The following is a 24,099-nucleotide window of genomic DNA, read 5'->3' as shown; positions in this document are numbered from 1 at the left end:
TCAGCATCACAGGAGTGTCTAGGACACCGTAGTCAAAAGCAGGAGCTGTCACTGCTAAGCACTGTACACAAATACAGATGCATATGAAAGGAAAAATCCTTTGGAGGACTCTAAATGTCTGCTAATCAAAGAGATAACACTGGGGGAAGGTTAATTAGCTCCCTTTTGTAGGTAGGATATCAAGGCAAAGGTGCATTTGTTGACTTCTGTTACGTAGGCAGTTATTGAATCTAGAGTTTGGAAACCCTGGTTCTGGTTCAACCCTTAAAACTTCTCTTTATCATAGGTATTTTCTCTCTTCACTTTCTCACAGCTTCACTTTCCCACCTCATGGAGGACAAAGGAGACCAGAGACACCTGAGGAACTGCTGACATCTTAGTGAAACCTGAGGTCATGTGCAGCAAACCTCGTCTGTGTGCCTGGTCCCCTCTCATCACTGCAAGTCAATAACCTATATATTCAGCTTAAAATCAACCAGGTCTGGTGTTGTCCCTCAACGACCCTTACCAAAATATTCATGCACTCAAAAACATCCTTAGCATTTCTAGAAAATTACTTAGCAATTTCTGTAAAAATAGAGGGCGAAGAGGAGAAAATAAAGGAAGCACCTACGCAAATATCTTCAAATAGCCAAGGATCAGGTGAGTAGGAAATTTAGCTGAGGAGGGCAGAGAAAAGCCAGAGTCTGTTCACTTCTTAGTTTGAATTAGGTAATGCAGGGATTTGTATCAGGGAAGCTACGTATGTCAAGCAAATGTCATGCCTGCCTGTTTGGGTTGATTTCTGCTTTTCTGGCCTTTTCATTTAAGCAAGAATTTTCTATCAGATCCAAAACTCAGTCTCACATAAATGCATGACCAAATCCACTATGATCCCTCAAATGAAAAGGTCTCGAATTGACATTTTCTAGAGAAAATACTTTCATTTAAAAAACCCCAACATATATATATAATAATAAAAAATCCACCCCACAAACAAACAAGCCTCTCCCGAAACCCGAAGCCAACCAGAAAAAAAAACAAAACATAAGGCCCTAGCAAGGGTCTTACGCATTATCAAGCACCTCATGAAGACAAAAATACAAAAGAAAAAAAAAGGGAAAAAAGGAGAAGCCAGATCATGAGATGAGAGAAGCTAGTGGACCTCTAAGTCAATACAGCAGTGCTGATTTCCTCTAGATGTGCAAAATTGGTATATAAGCAGAGCATTTGGGGAAGAGATGGACTTCTTATGGAGAAATCAGGGTTTGGAGTTTTATATCCTTCAGTCAAAGGAGAAATGTTATGAAGTGTTCATTCTGGAAATTAGCCTTTCCTCACAGGTTGAGAAATAATTTTAGGATGGAAAAACATATATGGCAACTCACATTCCAGGTTCAAAGAGCAAATCCAGGTTTTAGAAACTGGACAAATGGGTGATTTTAAATTTGCATGATTAATACTATGGTCTCGCTGCTTTAGGATTTCTGTGTGTCACGGACATGGCTACTGCTTCAGAAACTAAGCCCACTCACAGAAAAACAGTTTTCTTTAAGTGGAACAAGAAAAAGTTTGGAGGACAGCTTCTGTAAAACTGGTAGGGGTCACAAAGGAAAGAAATAGGTGTGCAAGCAGTTGGAAGTAGTTGTACGTTGATGTGATCTATGACTGGATGGTTGTGCAAGCTCTAAATGCTGAATGGTGTTAATTGTTAACTGCTGTCTTAAATTTAATCTTATTGAAGCAAGTGCTTCATGAGTAGAGTCATTGGAGAAAATGCTCCAACCACTTGGGTTTTAAACAAGTTTTTCTGGGGAGTTGTTTTGTGTGTGTATGTGAGTGTGTGTGCATGTGTGCACAGGATATCAGAAAGAGAGTGACAAAAACCCAAACGTATTTCTAAGGGAAAAAAAATTCTGTGATGGAGTAATAGCTTTCATTTTTAAACTTTTTTTTTTTTTCTCCTTTTTAACAATGTTGAGTCCGCTTGGTACAGCTCTGATTTTATCCAAGTTGATTTAAGTGCTTAAAAATGAAGTAGGGAAAAAGGACCATTCACTTCGATTAAAAGGGCATTAGGCTAGATTTCAAAAAGCCACAAGGTAGCATATCATCTTAGTCAAAGTTCAAGGTTAGAGATGGTATTAAAGAGCAAAGCAAGTGAAATCAAGAGGGTTGCTGTTAAACTTGGCTCTTATAAGGGTGTCGGCTTCTGTTCAGAATTCTCTTGGCCTCTGGACAAGATACTGCAATTCAATAACAGCTAGCAGAGACTTTCTAGGACTCTCAAGGATGTTTTCCGAGTTTCAAATGGAGAGACCTCCAGTGGCTCTGATCTGTATCATCAGGCCACCACGGATAGGTGCAAGACTTCAAGCAACATCTCAGGAGCAGTTCTGGCTGACTGGATGGGCTATGAATAACCATAATAACAACGATTATAAAGAGCGTTTGCACATCAGTGCGAAAGAATGAGGAGCAAAGAGGATAAATGTGACTCTTAATCTTCAGCTATCTGCATAGGAAAGTATGATTAATAACTACAGAGGCTTAACATAACCTCCTCAGATAACGAGTGAGGTGGCCTTCTCCAAGCCCTGATTATCCTCTTCTAATGGGCTTCATTTATTGTGTAAACTAATAACCAAGGCCTAAGCATTGCACACTCCAGGGTCTGCAGGAAAAACACTGGGCCCAAATGTGATTAAGTTGGTGAAAATTGCCCAGCAACACAGTGTGCTCTGCTTGAGCAGAGGGGGGGACTGGGAGGAGGGAATGAGAAGCAATGTATCCTGCAAAGAAATGAAGCAGAAAGTAGCGGCAATCTTCCTTTTAGCATAGATATGCTGGTATAAATCCCTTGCCTTTCGACTGGGATTGTTACGAGTTTTCAGCTGGGATCAGTGGAAAGGCAGGGCACAGACACAAGGTGTTAATACAAGGAAGTGAGACACTGGTAATGAGGAGATCTGATTGCAGTGCTATTCAGAAAGTCAGCAGCAATGCCAGATCTGGATGGTAACTCAAGTTTTCAGTCAGTATTTCAGTGTTGGAAGGGAAGAGATGCTCAGAAAAAGCTGGATTCCCTAAAGTGAGAGAGTTCAACAATACAACCCCAGCCCAGGAGAAAAAAAAAAAAAAAAAAAAGGGAAAAAAAGACCTTCCAGCTCTCCTGGCTGTATTTCTAAAGTGCAAGCGCAGCTGAAGGGACTCAGCTTTATAGGGCATGTATGGAAAGAGGATGAGATTCTCATTTGAGCTGCACTGATGTAAAGAAGATTAAACTCTGCAAGAGCCCATGGAGTTACTCTGAATTTACATCCAGCCAACAAGAGTACTGGTTGACAGCTCCTCCTCACTGGAAACATAATTCTTAGCTGAACAATGAATATCACATTAGATTATCCAAACTGAAATAATTGTAAATATTCAATTTATCTGGACCCATTTGTGCTGTCTGCTTAATTGTTGCACTTTGCTCAACAAGGACAATGAAATTAGTTTGGACAAGATCACTTTAGAGGCATTATCATTGTGCTGTTGCAGGTTGGGTTCAGAGAACTGGTGAAAAAGGTTTAAGGCTTAATAGACTAAAAATGAAAGAGAAACACATATCAATATTCATAAATTTGGGACCTCCACTGGGACATGAGACGCTGTCTTTGAAGGGAGTCACATCTGTACTCTTTGTAGTGTATCCACATTTGTAGAGCCTGTACTTCCAAAAAAAGCCATACAAAGCCTTCAAATATCAGCATTTTCTCAGGCTCCTGTCAGAAGTTCTGTGCTTGTTGAATGCTAGCAACACATGCCCAACTTTCCCAGGAGTGTCTTAGCCTCTACCAGCCCAGGTGAAAGTGTGAGTCATGTCAAGCAATGTGAAAATACAGTGGTAGAAAAAATAACAAGGTGGGAGCAGCAGGCTGCTACCAACAAAACCCTGAAAGCTTCGAATGGTTCACCCCCTGTGCGCTCCACCCCCTTTCCCTGTGCAGGACAAGCACAGACACAGAAATCAATCCCCAGGCATTCCCCAGTTGCTCTGAGGAAGAACAGACAAGAGAACGCAGCATGTACAACTCTCTCCTGGCTGCCTTGTTTCTCTTGGGCAACATGAATATACACTGAAAAGCTCATACACACTAAGCCTCATAATTTCAAGAGACATCAGATTTAGGACAAGCCAGCTCTGAAATCTGTATACGTGTGGTGCCACAAAATGTGGAAACATTCACTAAGCTGAGTCTCTCCTTTTGTCTGGAGAAAATATGTGCTCTCCCAGGCAGAAGTAGTTGGGAAGCACGGTGTTCCTCTTCAGCAGCTGTAATCTCAACTCATTTCACCAAGCAGGCATTACGGGAACACAGGGTAATGTTTCCAGCAAATCTACAAAGGAGATAAGAAATGGCAAGGACAGACGTGCAGGATGAGATGGGATGTAGGAGAAAAGGAGAAAATGATGCTTGGCCAGACAGGAGACATTAGTGTGACTTCATTGAGAAAGGACACTACAAAATGACCTGAAAGACAGAAGCAACATCTCAAATGTTTACCAGGGAAGATCTTGACAGAAAGCTAGCCATAAATAAAAAGACCAAGAAAAACTGATTCCAGTTTTACCACCTTGAAAACAAAGTGCTCTTCCACTGATCAAAGCTGTAAATGAAATCAGAAACTCACGCCAGCATGTCTTATCAGTTACATATTTACCGTGCAAAGTCAACATAGTAGCATAGAAATTACGAGCCATTCTAAGAACAAGAGAAAAATAAATTTTCTCCATCTGTTTGAAGGAACAAACTGAGCTTGGAATGGATTAGTTATAGCTGGACAAAACTTGCTCTGCCAAAACCTGCCTACAAAGGCAGTGATCAAAACACTCATTTTTTGCAATATGTCAAAGAAAATATGCACTAGAAAGTAGCAGAGGATTTTAGGATTGTAGTTTACCATACCTAAGGGGAAAGTAAGAGAACAACTTCATTCTAGCACCATAGGATTCATTTGGTGCTGAAAATGAATGCATATCAAGGTCAAAAATGTTACAGAAATCAAAGAAATTTGAAGGCACATGTTTTTACAAGAAATTTTACTTTAAGAAGCTTTTCTTTTTAAAGGAGTGACATGGTGGGAAGGGGAGGGGAGGAAAAAGTATGGGACACAAGATATAAGAAGTTCCCATTAAAGAGAAAAATGGGAAATGCACATTTCTTCTTTGAAAAATAGGTTAAGCTTAATTTTGTCCTTGTACTTACAGAAACTAATCAGAGAGATTTGACATTGCTGGGAACCTGCCAAGCGCAGCAACTCATACATGCGGTGCCACTGTAAGTCTCTCACTGCAGCTACTCAACAGAGCAAAGTCACTTCAGATACCTGCTCGCCTCAACTGATAGTGCAATCTCATGGTCAGTCGCTCCTCACCACTTTCTCCCTGCCAGAGACAGAGCGCAGCAGAAGGGAAACACGGGAGCTAAATGGGTTACATCATGTCAAGTTCTATCAGAAGTTATCCGTAAGTGGAGAGACGGGACAGTTTCTGTCACTCCCGAAAGCATTCCAGCTCAGATAGTTCTTTAAAAGGTGTTCTTAACTTAAAGAGCAGTTTTAAGTCTAATGCACGAATCATGCTCTTAGACTATTTAACGCAGGAAACACAGCTTTTCTTAAAAGATCTGCAGCCAGTGGATGGATTTCACATGGTAAGGCTGGCAGCCTGTCTACTCTGCAACTGAAATGTTTTCAACAAGCATAGATGTTCTTAACCTACATAGCATAAGTAGCACTACCAGAAATAATGTTTCAGGCAAGATTCAAGTCCTTATTGTAGGATTGCCCACCACGAATTACAGGCATGGAATGCAGTTGCTCCACAACATCCAAGTCCATGGTTTAATGTTTTCATTGTTGTTATTATATAGACTATTCAAATTAAATTAGATCAAGACACAGGCCTGTGAGTTTCAGAGATAATGATTTTGGTGGCAGACATACATATCTGATCCATCCCTCTTGTGCATGGTCTTCAACCTTTGTATTTAAAAAAAAAAAAAAAAACAAAAAACTCATTGTCACTGAATATCTGAAGGGTTTTAAGGGGTGTATACACAGCATGAAAAACATTGGGCAGACAGCTTGCACCAGGGTAGGCTATGGGTAGTACAGCTGGTAAAGCTATAATACAGGTGGGCATATTACCCCAGGGAGAAATCCAAATCACATAACTATACAGGATATTCTACTAAGTGCTTTACTAGGAACTTACACTGGCCTTGCAGATCACAAGCACCACATACTTTGTAGTGCAAATATGGGAAAGGTTAGCCTATGAACGATGACTCCTGGGCTACATAATGTCACGCACAATCATCCACGTGACTGAAAAAACGAAAAGGTAAAGGGTGCCTGCTCTTTTCCTCTGTCTCTCTGTGACTGGGAACATGGGATGAGGAATGAAGGTTTACTGCTTGCGAGTTATTCCTGGGTGTATCCCATCACTGCTGAATCAGTAGGGTGATGCAACTGGCAATCCAAACGCTTAGGATAGATCAGTATCTAACAGCTAACGCTGTTGAAACACCAAGACACCAACCATCTTTAATTCCTACAGTTTGGAGCTGGGACCTCTCTCTAGCAAAAAGGCCATGGGAGCTATGGAATGGCCCAGCAGGTGTCAGGGATGCTCAGTGTTTTGTGAGATCACGTATTCGCATGTAAAGATTCTTGGTAAAAATATGTTTCCCCATTTAGAGCTATGGTACTTTTCACGATGACATCATTTCAGCAGTGACAAATATAGCTGAGTCTGCTCTTTCCTACGCCATATAAATCCCTTGACCTCAATCAGATCATTGCTGATTTACACTTGTGTAAATGAAGTCAGAATCCAGCCCATGGTATTCACAAATGTAGGCCAGAGTAAGCATTACTCACAGACAAGAGACAACCCTTCAGAGGAAGGAAAAAAGATCATTTTCATGCAAATATCCTTAATAATAAGGAACAAGAGTTAGAAATAAGAGTATGAATGAAATGCAATCAAGAACTGCTCTGAGATCAGATTTGCTTCTAACTTTATGATGCTGCATCAGCTGCTCCTAAAGCAGCTTAAGCCCAAAATTTGACCTACCTGAAACTTGTTATATATAATTTTTCATCAGGGATCTGTGAGCTAACTCAATCCCTAGGCTTGGCTTTGAAGGTAGCTGGAGGTGCTCAGCTACTTGCAGGGTTTAAAAAAATTTGATTGCCATGTTCTATGAAAATGGAAACTTTTTTTTTTCCCTGATATCCAGCTTTGCCCTCAAATCATTACACATTATCTATTTATTTATGCATAAACAGTGGCATTATGGTTTGGAGAACAGGGGTCCTTTGATGGGAGGTAAGCTCGACTAGCCTATGGGAGTTTACTGCTATGCATGTAAATGAGGACGTACATACAAATATGCAGAACAGACAAGCGAAAATATACAGCATCTCTTTAAAATGAAATACTTTGATTGCTCCAATCACAAGAAGTTGTAAAACTACCCTGAAGAATTAACAGCCTCAGTACATGCTAACTACATCCATCATAAATTCGTCTTTAGTTTCTGTTATCATATCACTGTCTCTTGGGACCCCCAGTCCTGTCATCATTTGCCCTTTATAATTTATTCAGCTTGTACTTGCCTGAATCCTTTCTACTTATCATTCATCTTTACAGTTGTACATAAAATTAGATTGATCCTCCTATGGCAGACACGTCAGAGAGAAAAGTTGTCATTGAATAACACATAAAGCAAATGAAGGTCCAGCAAAAGCTTTTGTTGAATAACTTGGAAATCATCCTTTGAGATCTAGAAGGTGTCAAATTAAAAAGACAAGACAACTGTACCTTTATAATTTAATTTTTTGCACATCATTTTTCAATTGCCACCAAATCTCAGGCACTACTGAGGAGCCTTTTTCCCATTTTACATCTCAGGCTGAGCTTGGTTAGCCACCACAAAGGTGATGAATACACCAGTCTCAGCTGAGATAACAGTATGCATCCAACACACTGGTTCTGTCAGGATGCTGGCACTGTGTTCTTTCTCTGCAAAGCTCTTTGGACTGGGTAGCAGAGAGGGAGTTTACTTTGTATTCTAGAGGCTGCCTTATAGGGATACAGAAGCCAATCTTTAACTAGTGAAATGGAACTTTAATGTTTACCAAGCAGATAGGACCCAGGTGTTTCATCTCATCTGGTGAACAGAACAGCACTGTCAAACTACAGGCGTTTTTAGCAAATCGAAAGTGCATATAGCTTCCTCTTTCTCTCCTCTCCCCTGCTTTACCCAAAGCAAGATCCAAAAGTCCTTTTACTGGCTGGTCACTCTGAAGGAAGAAACAAGGAGTTTAAAAAAAAAAAAAAAAAAATCTCTTTAAGCATGACATTGACGTCCAAAGATTTAAACAGAGAATTTCTGGAGAATTTCTGAAGGACTGGGTTTTTTTCTTTTTTGTTTTTCTTTATTGTTTTTTTCCAAGTCTCTTACCTCAAATCTGGTTTTATTCCTTTTCATCTTCATTTTTAACTTCAGAAAACAGACATGTTTCTCCTAAGGGAACAATTAAATGTGTTTTCTTTCAAAATCTAAAGGGCATGGTGAGCAGGCTGTGTGTTCAGCAGGCTACTTTAATCAATGGAACCCATCCAGCCTACCACTGCTGACCAAATTGCAATTTACATCAGTAGAGAAAAAGTTTTGAAATGGGAAGTTGTGGGAATATAATACCATTTTTGGCACAACACAGCATGCAGTGTGATATGTGGTTTAATGGTTTTCTAACAGGCTTTTGGAAAAAGCTTTGAAACACAAGAAAGAAAAAGATAAGAAGACAGTAAAATTTCAAGGTCTGCTTAAACAGTGAAATCGATGCTATATGTGCAGGACTTCTGAAGTCCACATGACACTTATGTCTCATTTAAGCCTTATTACAAGGATTTAAGAGAGGCGAGACCTTGCAAGATACCCGCCCTCCTCTCTCCTGTGCTCAAATATCTTTCCTTACATATATGTACGAATTTAAGTCAGGTATGGCCAATAATGCTGGAAAAACCTTTTTTTTTTTTTTTTTTTTTTTTTAACTGTGGGCAACTGTAGTTAGATAGGGGTTTTTTGCTTCTTTAAAAAATGGGTTTAATCTGAGTTTTATGAGCTCACCTGTCTTCTAATGTTAAAGATGCATATTTTTGCATATGATGAATAAAACAGAATGCATTTTTTCTAGATGGCAAGAAGAGACAAAGAATATCAGAACAGTTAGGGAGAAAACTAATTATGTTACGCACTGAGAAATTTAACATACCAGTAGTACCACTGTCTCTTTCAAGACGAAGAGACACAGTAAGAAAACCCAGCCTATTTCCCAGACTGAACAAGCCCTGCAGATTGCTGAGGTTAACAGTTTCGTACATACTTAATTTCATAGTTATTCTTTGCAAGACTTACAGGAAGGTTTTAACGTTATGCAAAGAGACAGTGCCTCCAACCACGTATACATGGACTGTTCACTCCCGTTGCCTGAGAGAGCCACAAAGAACTAGGGGAAGAAAAATGCTGCTGTGCTTATCATACAAGAGCTCAGTTTATTTGTGCTATAAATAAAAGTAGATCTTGATAGCGTAATTACATTTCTCAGCATTATCCTCTGCCATTCACTTCAGAAAGAAAAAAGAAAGGGGAGAAAATGTTCGCTTCACTATAATTTGTAATCAAAATGACTACACTTAAAACATAATTTTATTTCCCCGATTTCATTTCCTGTGGAGCTTTGTGGGGCAAATAGATAATATTATACAAAATCTACAGGCAGATAATTCTCCCATACGTTGCACTGTCATTGTCTAGATCACTTTTTCCCCCTTGCCTTGCTTTCCTCAGGATCATGGCCTGTATTTTTGATTTTGCATTTTATCATTGCGGGGTATATCAGCATCAGATATCCCAGGGGTGAATCAACTTTTACTTTCTCTACTTTCTCTCTCCTGCTCCCCCAAATTACTCTTCCTTGCCTTCATTCACTTTTTATAATGCTATGTAAAAAAAAAAAGGAAAAAAAAAGGTGGTTTCCCACTATGAAGGATTAGCACAGATTATGGTGAACAGTGTTAATTATAGGTGAGGAAAAAGAATAGTGCATCTCTCCAATCTGTTCTTGATTTCCCCCGTGTCTGTCTGTCTGGTAATAAGCCTCCTTTAATCTGGCAGTCCCCTTGGTGAAATCAGCGCCATGGACAGCAATATTGATTGCTTCTGAGAAACCATCACAGCTGCTCAACCAAATTACCTTTGATATGTGACCTTTAATGTAATTACTGCAACATCAAAGCATTTCTATAAATTATTAAAGAACTAATATACTTCATCATCCAGCCACTCTATTATATGTAAAATAAACAATCACAAGTAAACACTAGAATTTGAATTGTCCAACAATCACAAAGTGCTCTTTACACATACATATGCACTCTGCTACATTAACCTTCCATTTCAGGCAAAACAATTCCAAACTCTCCAAAAGAACCTAATTTACTCATTCAGATGAAGAGGATCCAACTGATAGTTTTATGTTTTACATTCCATTCTACTTGCTTCAAAATATCTATCATGATTCCTTCCCACCCAAAAACAAAGTGCCGTAAAGACTTTATTAATCAACACATACCTGCTTGGAAGTCTTTTGATTATTCCACAAGATGAGTTTATGTCCTACATATAACATAGAAATATGTGAAACATATTTCTGTCATCTTACAAAGCACATCCAGAAAGTAATTACTGTAAAATATGTGCATGTAGCCACTCCACTAAAAACAAAGTGATACATAGCTGAGAGGCAAGGCATCTGAATCTGGACAAAACCTCTGCATGCCTCACCATTTCCATACATTAACATTCATGTGCATAATATTAAAAATTAGGCAGTTCTGTGTTTTATAATAAAAAGAACATAAACAGCAATATTGCGAGAGCAGGAAAATGTGCAGTTTACTGGGGAATGGGAAAGAATGGCTTAGTCTAGTACTATTTATTTTTTCCTGTATCGTGCCTGTTAATTGCTTTTGATGCCTCCTCAGTCACGCTGTTTGTGTCACAGACAGTGGAGTGTCAAGAGAAGATGTTATATACGTGTCATTTGTGAAATTATATGAATGAAGACTTAGACCCCTGACCTTAAAAATGCTTCTTATTTTATGGTGATGAACTATGGTTGATATTTTTGGTGCATGTTATCAAGAACAGTCAGGTAAGTCATAAATAATTCTCTTCTACTCAGATAGGAACCATAAAACAGTATCCAGGCATGATAGTTTATCAAGAGACAAAACTGGTTTCCTTAAATAAACTACAGTGACATCATTCAGAGGATGAGTTCAGAAACTTGGCAGAAAGCTGCCTGCAGAGGGTTTGCTGGTGGAAAGTAAACCTTTGTCCTGAGACAAGTAGAACAGGAAAGGAAAGGAATGGGAAAATCAGTGTTCAGAACTCTAAGAAACCTGGCTGCTCTTTTAGAAAGAGGATTCACTGTTCCCAGTTGAATCAGATCCTGATATGTCTCCCGAAATTGTAAAAGGGAAAAAAAAAAAGCCTTCTAGAGCTTCTAGAGCCAGTGTGTCCAGTTTGGAGTATATGTAACAGAAATTACACAAAACAAAGAAGAAATTGTTTCCCTGTAGTCTAGAATGAGTCAGTGCAGCCTTTGAAGGAAGTCTTGATCCTAGATCAAACACTGGTTGAATTTTGCCACTGTCCAAGAAAACAGTTTTGACTTTAAGAGTTTCGTGGTTTGAAGTCTCTAAAACAGAAGTTGAGATTCAGAATGGTGGACTTGGAAAGAACTTGGAAAAAAAAATAAAATCTTAAATCATCACTTGCCCTCCCTCTCCAACTCTGAGTCCTAAATTTCACTGACCCACTGTCTTCTTGAAGATAACACCATCATACAATTACAGGATGAGATTTTTAACCTCATAGAGAAGATAGAATTCCATGTGCAAGTGAATGGTCTGGCTCCCAAAGAGAAGAACAAACAGTCTCAGTGGAAAATCTGGAATTTCAATTAGTCTTTTTTAAATACAAAACACCCTATTCATCACATATCTAGTTTTGATAAATAGATGTTTTATTTCTAGCATATTTCAGAAAAAAATCAGTTAAAATGTTACCTGAAACACCCTTACTCAACATATCCTCATTCTTTTTACATCCAGTTTTATCATTCAGGAAAGAGAGAAGCAAAAAGAAAACATTGGAAGGGGGAGGGGGCAGAAAAAGTTAAACCCCCCACAGGACTGAAGTTACTTTCAATCTGCTGCTAAGGAGATTCTAGAAAAAAAAATAATTCAGAGGGAGTTGTCAGCTGACAGAAATATTTTTAGGGAATGAAGTATGTATATATTTGCATAAGGTATGGCCTTTTAAGCAAAGATAGATGTAGATGAGCAAGTGCGTGGGCATCTCCATACTGGCAAGGTGGCTTAGAGATAGGTAAATAGACCCAGGATGATGGAAACAGGCAGAGCAGAACCAACACTTTCCTCAGAACACAGAGCAAGGGATGTGTCTTAGATCTGTGGAAAGGTAGGTTAAGCAACACAGGAATCAATCACCCAACACCAGCTAATAAAGACACATTTTTAGATAGATTTCCTCTCAGTTTAGATGCAACCTGGAACCTTCAGAAGCCCGGTCTTAGTTAAGTGGTCACTGACTCCAGGTCATTGTAAAACTGGCCCCATTCCAGCTACAGGAGCAGTTGGCTGTTCCCAATCCACCTTACTCTGGCTGAATCTAAACAGCGTCTCCCCCTCCTCTGGGTAACTGCTTAACTAGAAACCCATCCAGCAGGGCAGGTCTTCCCCACATAATGCTGATTCTATTTTTAGTTCTGCTTGTGTTGTCTGAACCTTAGATCTTGCTCATGTGAATAATTTTCCTCATTATCTCATGTGCGTCTTTCCTCTCTCTCTTTTCTCCTTGTCTCACCGCCTTTCCAATCTGCTACAGCTGCTTGAATACTAAAGTAACTGAGTCAAACCACTTTGTCATCAGGAATATGTTTTCATTCTGTGATAACTCAATAATGTGATCTGTTTCTTGATTTCTTGCTGCCAAAACTTGCTTCAGAGAAGAAAAACAGTGAGAGGAAGCACATGGTGAGGACTTCTAACATTTCGTTGTTGTGGTCAGAATCCTAAAGCACATCCTCAGCTAGGTAAGACTGGTAGAACCCAGTCCACAACCAGCTGATTACTGTTTTCCTGACTTCCCACAAGGGTGAAAAGTTTTTAGTTTTGTGCATGGAAACCGTTTGGGTGGGTTGGTGGTGTCTTGATTTTATTATCACAATGCAAATAGTGAATCATCCAAAAAAATGGAGACTTTATACTTCCAAATCTGAGATGAGAACACCATATGTAACCCATTTTGGATTTAAAAGGAAAAAAAAAAGTTATCAGTCTGGACTCACCCCTGGCAGTGTCTTCTGTTCATGCAGTGCACTCTGGGCCTTTAGAGCAGACTCCCTTTCGCAGTATGTTAGGAAGGCACAGCCTGCAAAGAAAAAGAAAAACCTCAGTAACACTGGTATTTCAGAGAAGATCCTCCTGAAATTGAGACATAGAGCAAACCACTTTTCTGTCATCATCCCGTTCCCAGTAAATCAATCATAAAATTCCCTCCTTAGTATGTCACTAGTAAAGAGTCAAGAAATGAAGCTATCATAGCTTCCTCTGAGCCCTGGTGGAAAGTGAGCAACAGTGTACCTGTGAGTGCTTATTTTTCCTTCAACACATGCTTAAGTGTCAGATACAGAAGGCTGCACAGGATTAAGGATCGCAAAGGTTCCACATGGTGGCAAGGTGGGGCATGAGATCCCAGTCCTGCTCCAGCAGCAGCACTGGGAACAAGTGCTGCCATATGCTGAAAGGTCTCATGTCTTTCTTTTGTACCAAGTACTTTAAGAAAAGGGCATACAAGGACTTGGAACTTCCTACTGCAGAGGAATATTTCTATTGTTTAGCCTGACCTGCACCAAAAACTCGCTGCTCTTTTTGCATCACACCAGAAAGGCACGACCCTGCATCGGCTGCTGCAAGGACTCACTGGCTTCCAGTCATATATCATGCCACACAATCATGCCAAAGCCCAAACAACCACTCCAAAACATCCCTGGCCCACAAATCATTTGAACTTCAGGGATACACCAATGGGTTATATCTTTGATTCTTTCAAAAAGTTGTCTTATCCACTACAAAGGCTAAAGCCCTGTCAAGGTAGAGTCCTGCTTTTCCTTCTTTCCCCACCTCCATGCTTCCCTTCTGGTAAAACTGGTTGATGTTGCAATATCAGTTGTGCGTCTGATGTGATCAAATTATTTCTTCTTACTGCAGTATACTGAAAACCTGCCAGTTCCTGCAGCAAAAAAAAAGGTGCTTGTTATGCAGAAGACATTTCCTCTGAAATTACTACAGAATGTCTCCAGCTCCTTGAAATGGAGGTATCATAGATTTCAAGGTTCAGGCAGCATGTGCCTCAAACTGAGAGTGTCTTTCAAGAGCAGCACAAGTACAGAGAGACTACCTAAGAAACAAACATGTCCCATAACCTCATCTTGACCCACCCACCCTCTCCCCAAGCATATATAAAGTACGTAACAGGTGAGTAAACAGTAAGCTGTAAACTTTTTTACAACTTTGATAGCCACTGTGAGCATTTTGTCCATGCAATGTTCACTATTTTTTCCAAATTATTTCCTTAGATAGTATTACTGAAGAAATACACACTTTTATTTTTACATGCTTTTAATAGATTAATATAGCAAATAAAATAGTTTTTTTTTTTTATAAATATGCATTTTTTTCTCAAGGATTGTCTTGTGAAAGTCACTTTACCCCTCTCACAATGAAACTATGATATGGCATGAAAAAGAAGAAAAAGAGCAATTTTTTCACTATCTCTTATCCTGTGTTACTTTCTGGAGGTCTTATTCAAGCCAATTTATTGTGTCTCCATAATTGAGACTCAGAAGCAGAAGGTGACAATCAAAACAGGAGACTGAACATCATCAAAAGTTTGCGTACTTGGAATTATTTTGATTTGTTCCCCTCTAACTTTAAATGGATGAGTTTCAGTTAGTCTGTATCTACCAAAGAAGAGGAAGAAATCATGGCAGAGAGTTTACAGCTAGCAGAATTAATGGATTGAAAAGGATCCTTAAAAGTCACCCATAGCCTGACAATCAAATGGGAAACCATGCTTAAATTTAATTTCAGTGCTAAATCACAGGCTGAGAGCTCTCTGTTTACTAGACACAATAAGAAAGTCTCCCTTTAGTAGCAGACGTGGAGCAGCTGATACAGTCTAATTAGGCACATCATAGCACACTGTTATAGAGATAAACTATGCAGTGTAAAGCTCTCATAATGATAGCTATATTTTTCTCCTCATTGTGATTGCCATGATGACAGTTCAGGGTAACAATGTCCTGCAGCTCCTACTGTACTATGACTGTAATTCAGGCAGAGTAGGCAGAAGACGACTCTTCTCTGAAGGTGCAAATTTTCCATCCAAGATCCACAATAAGTGTGTGTGTGGAGGCAAGTTCTCACCAGGGAGAAACCTCCATTAAGTCCTCTCCAAATCTGTTGTAAAAAGTGGTAGAAGTGCCAAACTCCCCAAAACAGTACTTAGAATGAATCGAATTATCCCTGACATACCAAACACAGTGTTACGGACAAAAAAGATTTTGAAGTGGAAAATAAAACTACTCTCTCATATGATCAGACAAAAAAAACCCTCCTGTTTTCCAGGGACAAAAAAAATGCTCTGTGGAAGTGTTTCTTTTTCCCTTTTCATTCATATATCATGCACACAAATTACAATCTAGCCCACATGTGTTGGGCAAAAAGTAATATATTTATGAAAAAAAAATCTCATTTATTTTAAATAAGACATAGTTGCTTAGAGACACTAAGAAGTTCCATCCCAGCAGTGGCCAAATGAAATAGAGATTCCTGTTCAGAGCAGGCCTCAAACCTGAACTTGAAAAGGACAGTTCAGGTTTTTTTTTTTGTCTTCCCTTTCCTTACCACAAGATTGCTCTGTAAGGCACATATGCAGCATTAGCCGTCAGCTAAAATAGTATTTTTCAAAAACATGCGGCCTCTTATAAGATGATACGTATCCATTATTCCATCCTGCAAGAATTTCTATATTTCATCTCCTTGTGCATTAGGATAAAAGGCAGTACTCTTTCTTGCACCACCCCTCCTGCCTCCCTAAAACATCAAAATTGATCTCTACTTTGTACTATGGTGTTTAATGGATGAAAACTGTAAAACCTCTTTCAGGTGTTACTTTTCCAAGGCTACCTCTTTCCATGTGCCTCTATATGACCCCTCCAAAGGGCTCTTCCTTCCTGGAGAACACAGGACACTATGTTGAACACTCAACACTATGGAGTACAGCACCCTAAACCACTGAATCTTGAAATAATGTCATATGATTAGCTATGTTGGGTTTTTTGCAGAGAAAAGAAAATGGCAAAAAAAAATTGTGTTTTGGTTTGCTTGTTTTTTTTTTTTCATTTCGATTTGCCAGATGGAACTCAATTTCAGAACAATCAATTTTCCCTGCTGAACCTTATGATTGTGTACAGAACCACTTATTTCACTGAGAAAAAAATTAAAAGTTTTTCATAGCAAACTCTTAAGTAGCTCCACTTAACTGCTCACTTGCCATCAACTGTTTGGTCCAGATGTGAGCAGGATTTCTTGGTGAAAGGCTTCATATTCCATTACAAATCATTTGCACCATCCATCCCCTTTTAATTGTCCACTCTCAGCAGTATAATGAACATTTCTCAACACATCTCTTAAGTAAAGATAGTGTGAGGGCAATGCATTTTTTCTGTCCTCCACTTCTATGGGTGGTAATGACTGAGTCAGTACAGTGCTTGTGAATTATATCTGAATTGGAACAAAAATTCTAATTGACTAATTATTGATAATGAAGGACTCACTCCAAACTGTTCCTAATTTCAATTCCATTTCTCTCAAACATGCTATGCATTCCAGACATATGGCAATCAACTAAAAGATGCTTTGTTTGGATCGCATCTTTCCAGCTGTTCATTTACTACCAGTGGACAGCTTTTTGGGCAAGCACGTAAACATCTGGAAACTCCCACCTGCCAATTAACTCTAACCTATTGAACTGCAGTCTCTTGGAAGCATGAGGACATACCAAGTTGTCTCCTGGGAAACAGGATTGTTAAAGAGATGGTGGGAAACAAAAACAAAAGTTTAAGATGGAAAAAAAATTACAAAAGATCTATTTTAATTTTATCTCCAGAGAATTCAATAGTGTAAATAATAATTGTATGAGATACAGATGGATAATGATTGTGGTTACGACAACTTCAACTCCACAGTAAGTCTCCAGAAGATTTTGCAGAAGCCTAGGAGGCAAAACTATCAGGAGACACACTGTGAACTGAACACAATGATTCTGAAAACTCAGAGCCAGTCACACAGCTTGAGTTGAAGAAGGCAAAGGCAGGGACTGGCAGAATGAAGAACAACCCACTTTAGCAGAAGATCAGGTTTGAGACCATCTAAGGAACCCGAAGATGCACAAGTCCATGGAACCTGACGAGATGAATCCATGGGTCCAGAGGGAACAGGCAGGTGAAGTAGTTAAGCCACTGTCCTTCGTATTTGGGATTGACAGACTGGCAAAGTACCTACTGTCTGGAAAAGAGGAAAAGAGGAAAAAATTCCCTATTTTTAAAACAGATACCCTCAGGGAGCTGCAGGCCATGTTGGGCAAGATCATGGAGCAGACCCTCCTGGACAACATGCTACATGGAAAATCAGGATGTGCTGGGTGACAGTCAACACAGCTTCACAAATGGCAAATGGTGCCTAACAAACTTGTGGTTTTCTACAACAGGGTTGCAGCACTGGTGGAAAAGGAAAAAGCAACTGACACCATCTACCTGGATTTGTACAAAGCATATGGCACCATCTCACACAACATCCTTTTCTCTAAAATGGATTTCAGGGATGGGTCAGTGGAATTGGCTGGAGGGCCACGCTCAAAGGTTTGCTGCCAATGGCTCAATGTCCAAGTGGAGAACAATGACAAGTGGTGTTCCTGCTCCTCAGGATCTGATATTTGGACTGTTGCTGTTAAACGTTTTTGCTGGCAACATGGGTACTGGGTTTGAGTGCGCCTTCAACAGGTTTACCAACAAGAAACTTGGTTTGTGGTGCAGTTGACACTCCAGAGGGAAGGGATTACATCCAGAGGGATCTTGACAGGCTGAGAGGTGGCCCTGTGCAAAACTTGTGAAATCCAACCAGACCAAGTGCAAAGTCTTTTATCCATTTTGGGACTAACCTAAGCACAAATACAGACTGGGCAGAGAATGCATTGAGAGAAGCCCTGCCGAGAAGGACTTGGAAATGTTGTTTGATGTCAGCAATGCACACTGACAGCCCAGAAAGCCAACTGTGTCCTGGGCTGCAGAAAAAGGACTGTGGCCAGCAGGTTGAGGGAGCTGATTTTCCCCTCTAGATCACTCTTGTGAGAGCGCACTTGGAGTACTGCTTTCATCTCTGGAGTCATGAAACTAAGAAGGATAGGGAGCTGTTGGAGAGAGTCCAGAGGAGAACATAAAGATGATTAGAGGGCTTGGGGCACCTCTCTTGTGGAGAAAAGTTGAGAGAGTTGAGCTTGTTCAGCTTGGAGAAAAGACAGCTCTGGGGACAGCTAACCTAAGGAGCTGCAAGAAGGTTGGAGAGGAACCTTTTACATGGCCATGAAATGATAGAACAAGGAAGAAGATGGCTTAAAACTTGAAGAGGGTAGATTTGGATCAGATATTAGGAAGAAATTTTTTAGTGTGAAGGTGATGAGGCACTGTAACAGGTTGCCCAAAGAAGTTGTTGATGCCTTAGCTTTGGAAGTGTTCAAGGCCAGGTTGGACGCGGCTTGGCGCCTTGGTCTGACAGACCCTGTCCATGCTAGGGGAGTTGGAACACAGTGGTGAAATTACACTGATGATTTGAATCATAATCCATTGCCTCTCTTGGAAGAATCCTTGGCTCAGTTGCTCATCTCAGCCACAATACTCCAGAACACTTGGGATAACCCTAGGCATTGAGAAGGCTGGCTCGAGTGATCTAAGCCAATTTTTGATTCACAAACTTTTGTGACTGTAGCGTATGCACTCAACGAGTTATCACAGCTCAGCTGACAGGTGATAACTTCTGAAACTACAGCCCTTCCAATACTTGTGAGTGTAACTAAAATCAGAATCGTTGCCCAAAAAAAGATAAAACTTTCACAAGGCTGTCAGGTTTTTGTTGGTTTTTCTTCTTGGAGTCAAATACCTTCTTGCTTTTGGTTACAAATATATTAGCTAGCAGAAAGGATTTCCTTAACTAGCCTTCCTGTGCTGTTTTATGTTAGAATTCTGCACAGCACATGAACTAATGAACAAGATGGTGTTCTGTAACAGAAGAAAGAACACGGATCAGCTCACGGTGTCTACTACTGTGGGACCTTTTCCACTACCATCTTTACTGTACCTCACACCCTAAAACTCCAAAGCAGAGAAATCAAGCTCTTTGCTCCAGCAGACCACAATGGACTTTCAGCAAGCAAACTGCAACCCAAGCACAGCTCTACAAGAGCTTCAGGCTGTATACTGAAAATGGAGGAGGCTCTAGTAATGCTGCATACCTTGGGTCACGGGCTAGTGGTCATGCTCCAACTTAAGAGGAGCAACAGTCTTCTAGAGGAGCTGATTTGAGAGCAAAAAGCTCACATCACTGGTAAAAAAATAGGAGCTCTCAACTGGTCACAGGTCTAAGCATCACATTTAGTGATGCCTCAGTTTCTCTGTGCCTTAATTACCTTTGAAAAAATTAGACCAAGATATACAAGTTATCTGTGGTGGACCAGAGATCTGTGCCCCATTTTCCAGTCTCCTGGTTTGTGTTTTAAGAGAGCTCCTTCTCTGGAAATAAAAAAGTTCATTGCTTCTAAATTCTGAGATCTGTTATATAGAGAAAGATCATGGTTCTTAAGAAAACTCTTGCCTTAAAATCAACGTCTCAGGTTACGTCTCCCAGCTACGATTTCAAAGTGAAAAAGAAATCTTTTTTCGCTTTAAGTATCCTAGCTCTACATGTCTGGTTTTGAAACAATTCTCATTTGCTCTGTCTACAGTGGACTGCCCAAGGTTTAATCACTTGAGGGTTTCAAAGATTGAGCTGAATTTTCTTGAGGGAGACACAATCAATAAAGACTTTTGGAACTGGAAATGTTTTATCCAATTTCTTCATCTGTTTCTCTCTCAGTGATTAACTACCTTCTGACAAAAGTTAACATCTTTGCTGGTAAAGAACATTCACTTGGCTAGAACTTTCTTTTTCTCCATCTCCCCTGCTGCACAACAACTGAACACTAACTGTTTAGAGAAAAAGATAGGAATAAAAATCTTCCCAGATATCAGCTTCCCTGTCAATTATATTGCAAGGCAGATTAACATCCGAAATGCCCTGCTGTGTGGAATGCTAATTTTCTTTTTCCTCTTATGCTATTTTCCATTAACTATTATGATGCTGTAATATTCCTGCTATAGATAACTTGATAGGGTTCTGTGTGTTAAAATCATACAGAAGACCCACTCATAGACACCCATGAACCAATAGTAAAAAATAAATTAAGAGGCCAAATATGCAAATGCAGAAGTTAACCATATTTACAGAATATTAGCTTGCTTAAAATGCATTTATGATAGTTCAAAATGAGACATTGATATTCACAGTCCAAATCAGAGTCAGTACTCAGCAGTGTTTAATTATATTTAGCAGTGTCCAGGCAGACAGCAGAGACTTGAGCATCTGTCGGCATATGAGAGCATTTCAACAACACAGGCAATGGTTTCATCCTGATTTTTGATAACTAGTAGTTTTTTAATGAGGGCATCAGTTTTTAAAAGTCAGAATTTCTCATAGAAATTTTTAATGAAATAGTTCACCAAGTTTCCCAGCCCCATGATACCATTTCTGACAAGAGCCTACAGCAAGAGTAATTTATTCCAGGACTGCCAGTAGTCTGGGCTGTAATCTGGATCAGGCAAACAGGGTCTTGAGTGCAGAGATTTGACACGGGAGAGCACATTGTCACTGGCAGACCCCCAAGGCTTCATGTCTATTTTTTGAGTAACACCCCAGTTACCTCGCTCCACACCACTGCAAAACTGGAAAGCTTTTGATCTGTCAAACTTTCTTCCCCAGGATGGAGGAACAGTTTCTGGCTCTGATTCACACATAGATGTTTTTTTTTCCTGGGGTCCTGAAAGTTCCTTGCAAAGTTTCTTTGAACAATCCTTTGCTGACTGGTACACTCAAGGTGCAGAATGAACCATTGATTTGACATAGCATGTACCAGGTCTTGTTCTCTCTCAACTGCCAATGTTTCAGCTTTAAATCTCATCCTGAAACTTCTGAGATAATTTTGATCATCCCAGTCCAAGTCAACAGAAGACTCACTGGTCAAGTTTCTGCAATTCTAACTACCCAGAGCATTTTCTCCCCAGAACAGGTGTCTAATTTCCATACACACAAGAAATGGCCAATGAATAGACTCCTCATTAAAGAAATCAGAATTTAGATTACTGGTTAAGATAGTTGTCTACCACAGAGAGTGCTGGTGTGTGTAATAAAGCCTGCAAATATTTAATGCTTTGAGTTACAGTAGAAAACTTACATTTAAACAGACCAGCCTCCCTTCAATTTCTCATTTGTTGCCTAATACCTTTGGACTTCATGTTGTAAGGAGAGGTGTATGCCTTCAGGCCATATTCATCAAACAATTAGGTCACACTTTTGATTTTAAAATATAAAAAGAAAAACATTAAAGTGAAAATGATAATCAAGTGGTTTTCTGGACCAAGCAAGTGTTCCCAGTGTTTCAGAACTCTGTCACTGATGAGAAAATCATGAACAAGCTCTAGAGATCACTCAAGTGAGAATGAGAATAAGTAGGTTCCAGCTTCTACTCCATAAGGATACATCAAGTTTGAGTTAAAATCCTGATAATCTCTAAGCTTGACTCACTTCAACCTACCTATTACTTCAAAGAAAAATCCAACATAATTATGTTACCCATTTTACATTGCAGCCTCAGGAAAAAAAAATAGCTTGAAATCTTCAAGATTTCTTGTTTGCAAGAAAAAATATAGAAGTTGGGATTTTTTTGTATCTTGTGATTCACTAGTGAAAGTCAGGTATATAGCTGGAAACAATCCTGCTGTTGAAACAGTACCACTTACATTCAGAATATTATGGGTTAAACCTCCTTAGAGTACGTGCATTAATTAGACTCTGTACCTGCTGTTCTGGGTCCTGCCTTTTGAGTTCTTTCTATTGTTAGCAGCATATGAATAACTCAGTGGATTTTCTAAAACATTCCCTGTTTCAGAAACTTTTCCTCTTTTTCATTTTGTTTTGATTTTTGGATTCACTTCTTTTGGGGAGACTTCTTCAAGAATGCTCAACTAGTCTCCAGAGGTTATGCTACTGTTAACAACAATCACTTTGAATACCTTGAATCTTAGCAAAATAAATCTAAAGCAAAACCATCTCTAAACTAATTAGACTGCTCTGCTACTTACAGCTTTGTCCAAGCCTTTCTTTTCTACATTTATATAGAGTGAGTTTGGGTTGTTTTCTTTTTTCCTTTTTTTTTTCTTTTACTGCTCATTATATTTCACAGGGGTAAGGAACAGACATTTCTTGGAAAATAACATCAAGTCTATGTGCGGGAAATGTGTTTGTAGTTTTGCATAAGAAAAGTTGGTATTTTCACCCTTAAAAAAATGTCAGGGCCATGCAGAAAACATCTTGTTGATAGCATCATCAAATGATTAGTTATTTATGCTTTTGTCTCAGAAACATGTAAGTAGCTTGTTCTAAATACAGACTCGTATGCTCTCTAAACAACCTCATATTCTTTATTCTCTCTGACAGGGCACAAGTGTCAATATAGATTTCTGACATTTCCAGCTCAAGGTTGAAAGCAAAAGGCACTAAAACAACTGCAGAAAAGAGCTATTATTAGATAACTCCTAGCCCATTCAGAAACAAACTCTTGTAATTATCTCTCTAGAGTTATTGCTTTTACTGAGTTTTCCAGCCCACATTTTTCTGATTAAGGAAATTCAGATTCAAAATGGAACCTCAGAACACCTCTCAAAAGCAACCTTACTACTCATAGTTACCGAATTTTTCTCCACACCATGTACACAAGAACTATAAACAGGACAACATTAGAACCTCTTTACTAAGTTCCACAAGGTTTTGTTGAGTTGGAATTCAGGGAAGAGCATCCAAAGCCACCTTAGGTTTTTTATGTTACAAAAGCTAACCCAAACCCACAAAGAATGTATTTCCTGATTCCAGCTGATATAGAAATGAAAATCTTTAGGCAGCAGCTGCTCCTACAAGATGATCACCCTGAGACTAGAAGTCTACAGAAACTTGTAAGAGTCACAATATGAGCCAGAGAAAACTCTACAATACCAGCTGGCTTCGTGAGATTTCTGGAGACAAATTTCAGCTGTCAGAACAATTAACATCCAAGCTCCCATAACCAGATGCTGTTTTCCATATGTTTTGACTTTGAATAGCTTCTTCTATCCTCTAAGAGATGTTGGGAGCAAATAAGTGTTGTCTCTTATCACCTATATCTTTCTCCTTATTCTTTATCAATTTAGCTTGTTCTTTAAGTATAGGTAGCGGAATGGTATGAAGTAGGATCCAGTTCTTCTGCAAGATGCCAGTGATGAAGTAATCTTCTTAACCAACAGACCTCTATCTACTCAGGGCTGAGAACCATGAGGCATAATCTGTGTGCGTGCATGAGAGAGAAAGGAAGGTGAAATGAGGTGCTCTGGGAGCATGGCAGGAGAAAGATGGAAAGGGCTTCTCAAAGGCCCTATCAATCAATTATAACACAAAGGAAGCAAGGTTTGTGCCAAGGGCAAGGGCCTCCACTGCCTCTCTGGCAAAAA

General features: G+C 39.5%; 1 protein-coding gene across 30 annotated transcripts in view; it reads right to left on the bottom strand.

Moving 5' to 3' along the window:
• The window catches only part of CELF4 (CUGBP Elav-like family member 4), a 678,618-nt gene that overhangs the window by 572,535 nt on the left and 81,984 nt on the right, over positions 1-24,099 (bottom strand). For all 30 annotated transcript variants that reach the window (XM_069001341.1, XM_069001348.1, XM_069001361.1 and 27 more), the window contains exon 2: positions 13,480-13,562. In XM_069001341.1, the coding sequence (XP_068857442.1) occupies positions 13,480-13,562 (83 nt within the window). The remainder of the gene's footprint in view (positions 1-13,479; positions 13,563-24,099) is intronic.

The sequence above is a fragment of the Aphelocoma coerulescens genome (genome assembly GCF_041296385.1).
Source record: "Aphelocoma coerulescens isolate FSJ_1873_10779 chromosome Z unlocalized genomic scaffold, UR_Acoe_1.0 ChrZ, whole genome shotgun sequence".
NCBI lineage: Eukaryota > Metazoa > Chordata > Aves > Passeriformes > Corvidae > Aphelocoma > Aphelocoma coerulescens.
This window is presented reverse-complemented; position numbering and strand designations above follow the sequence as displayed.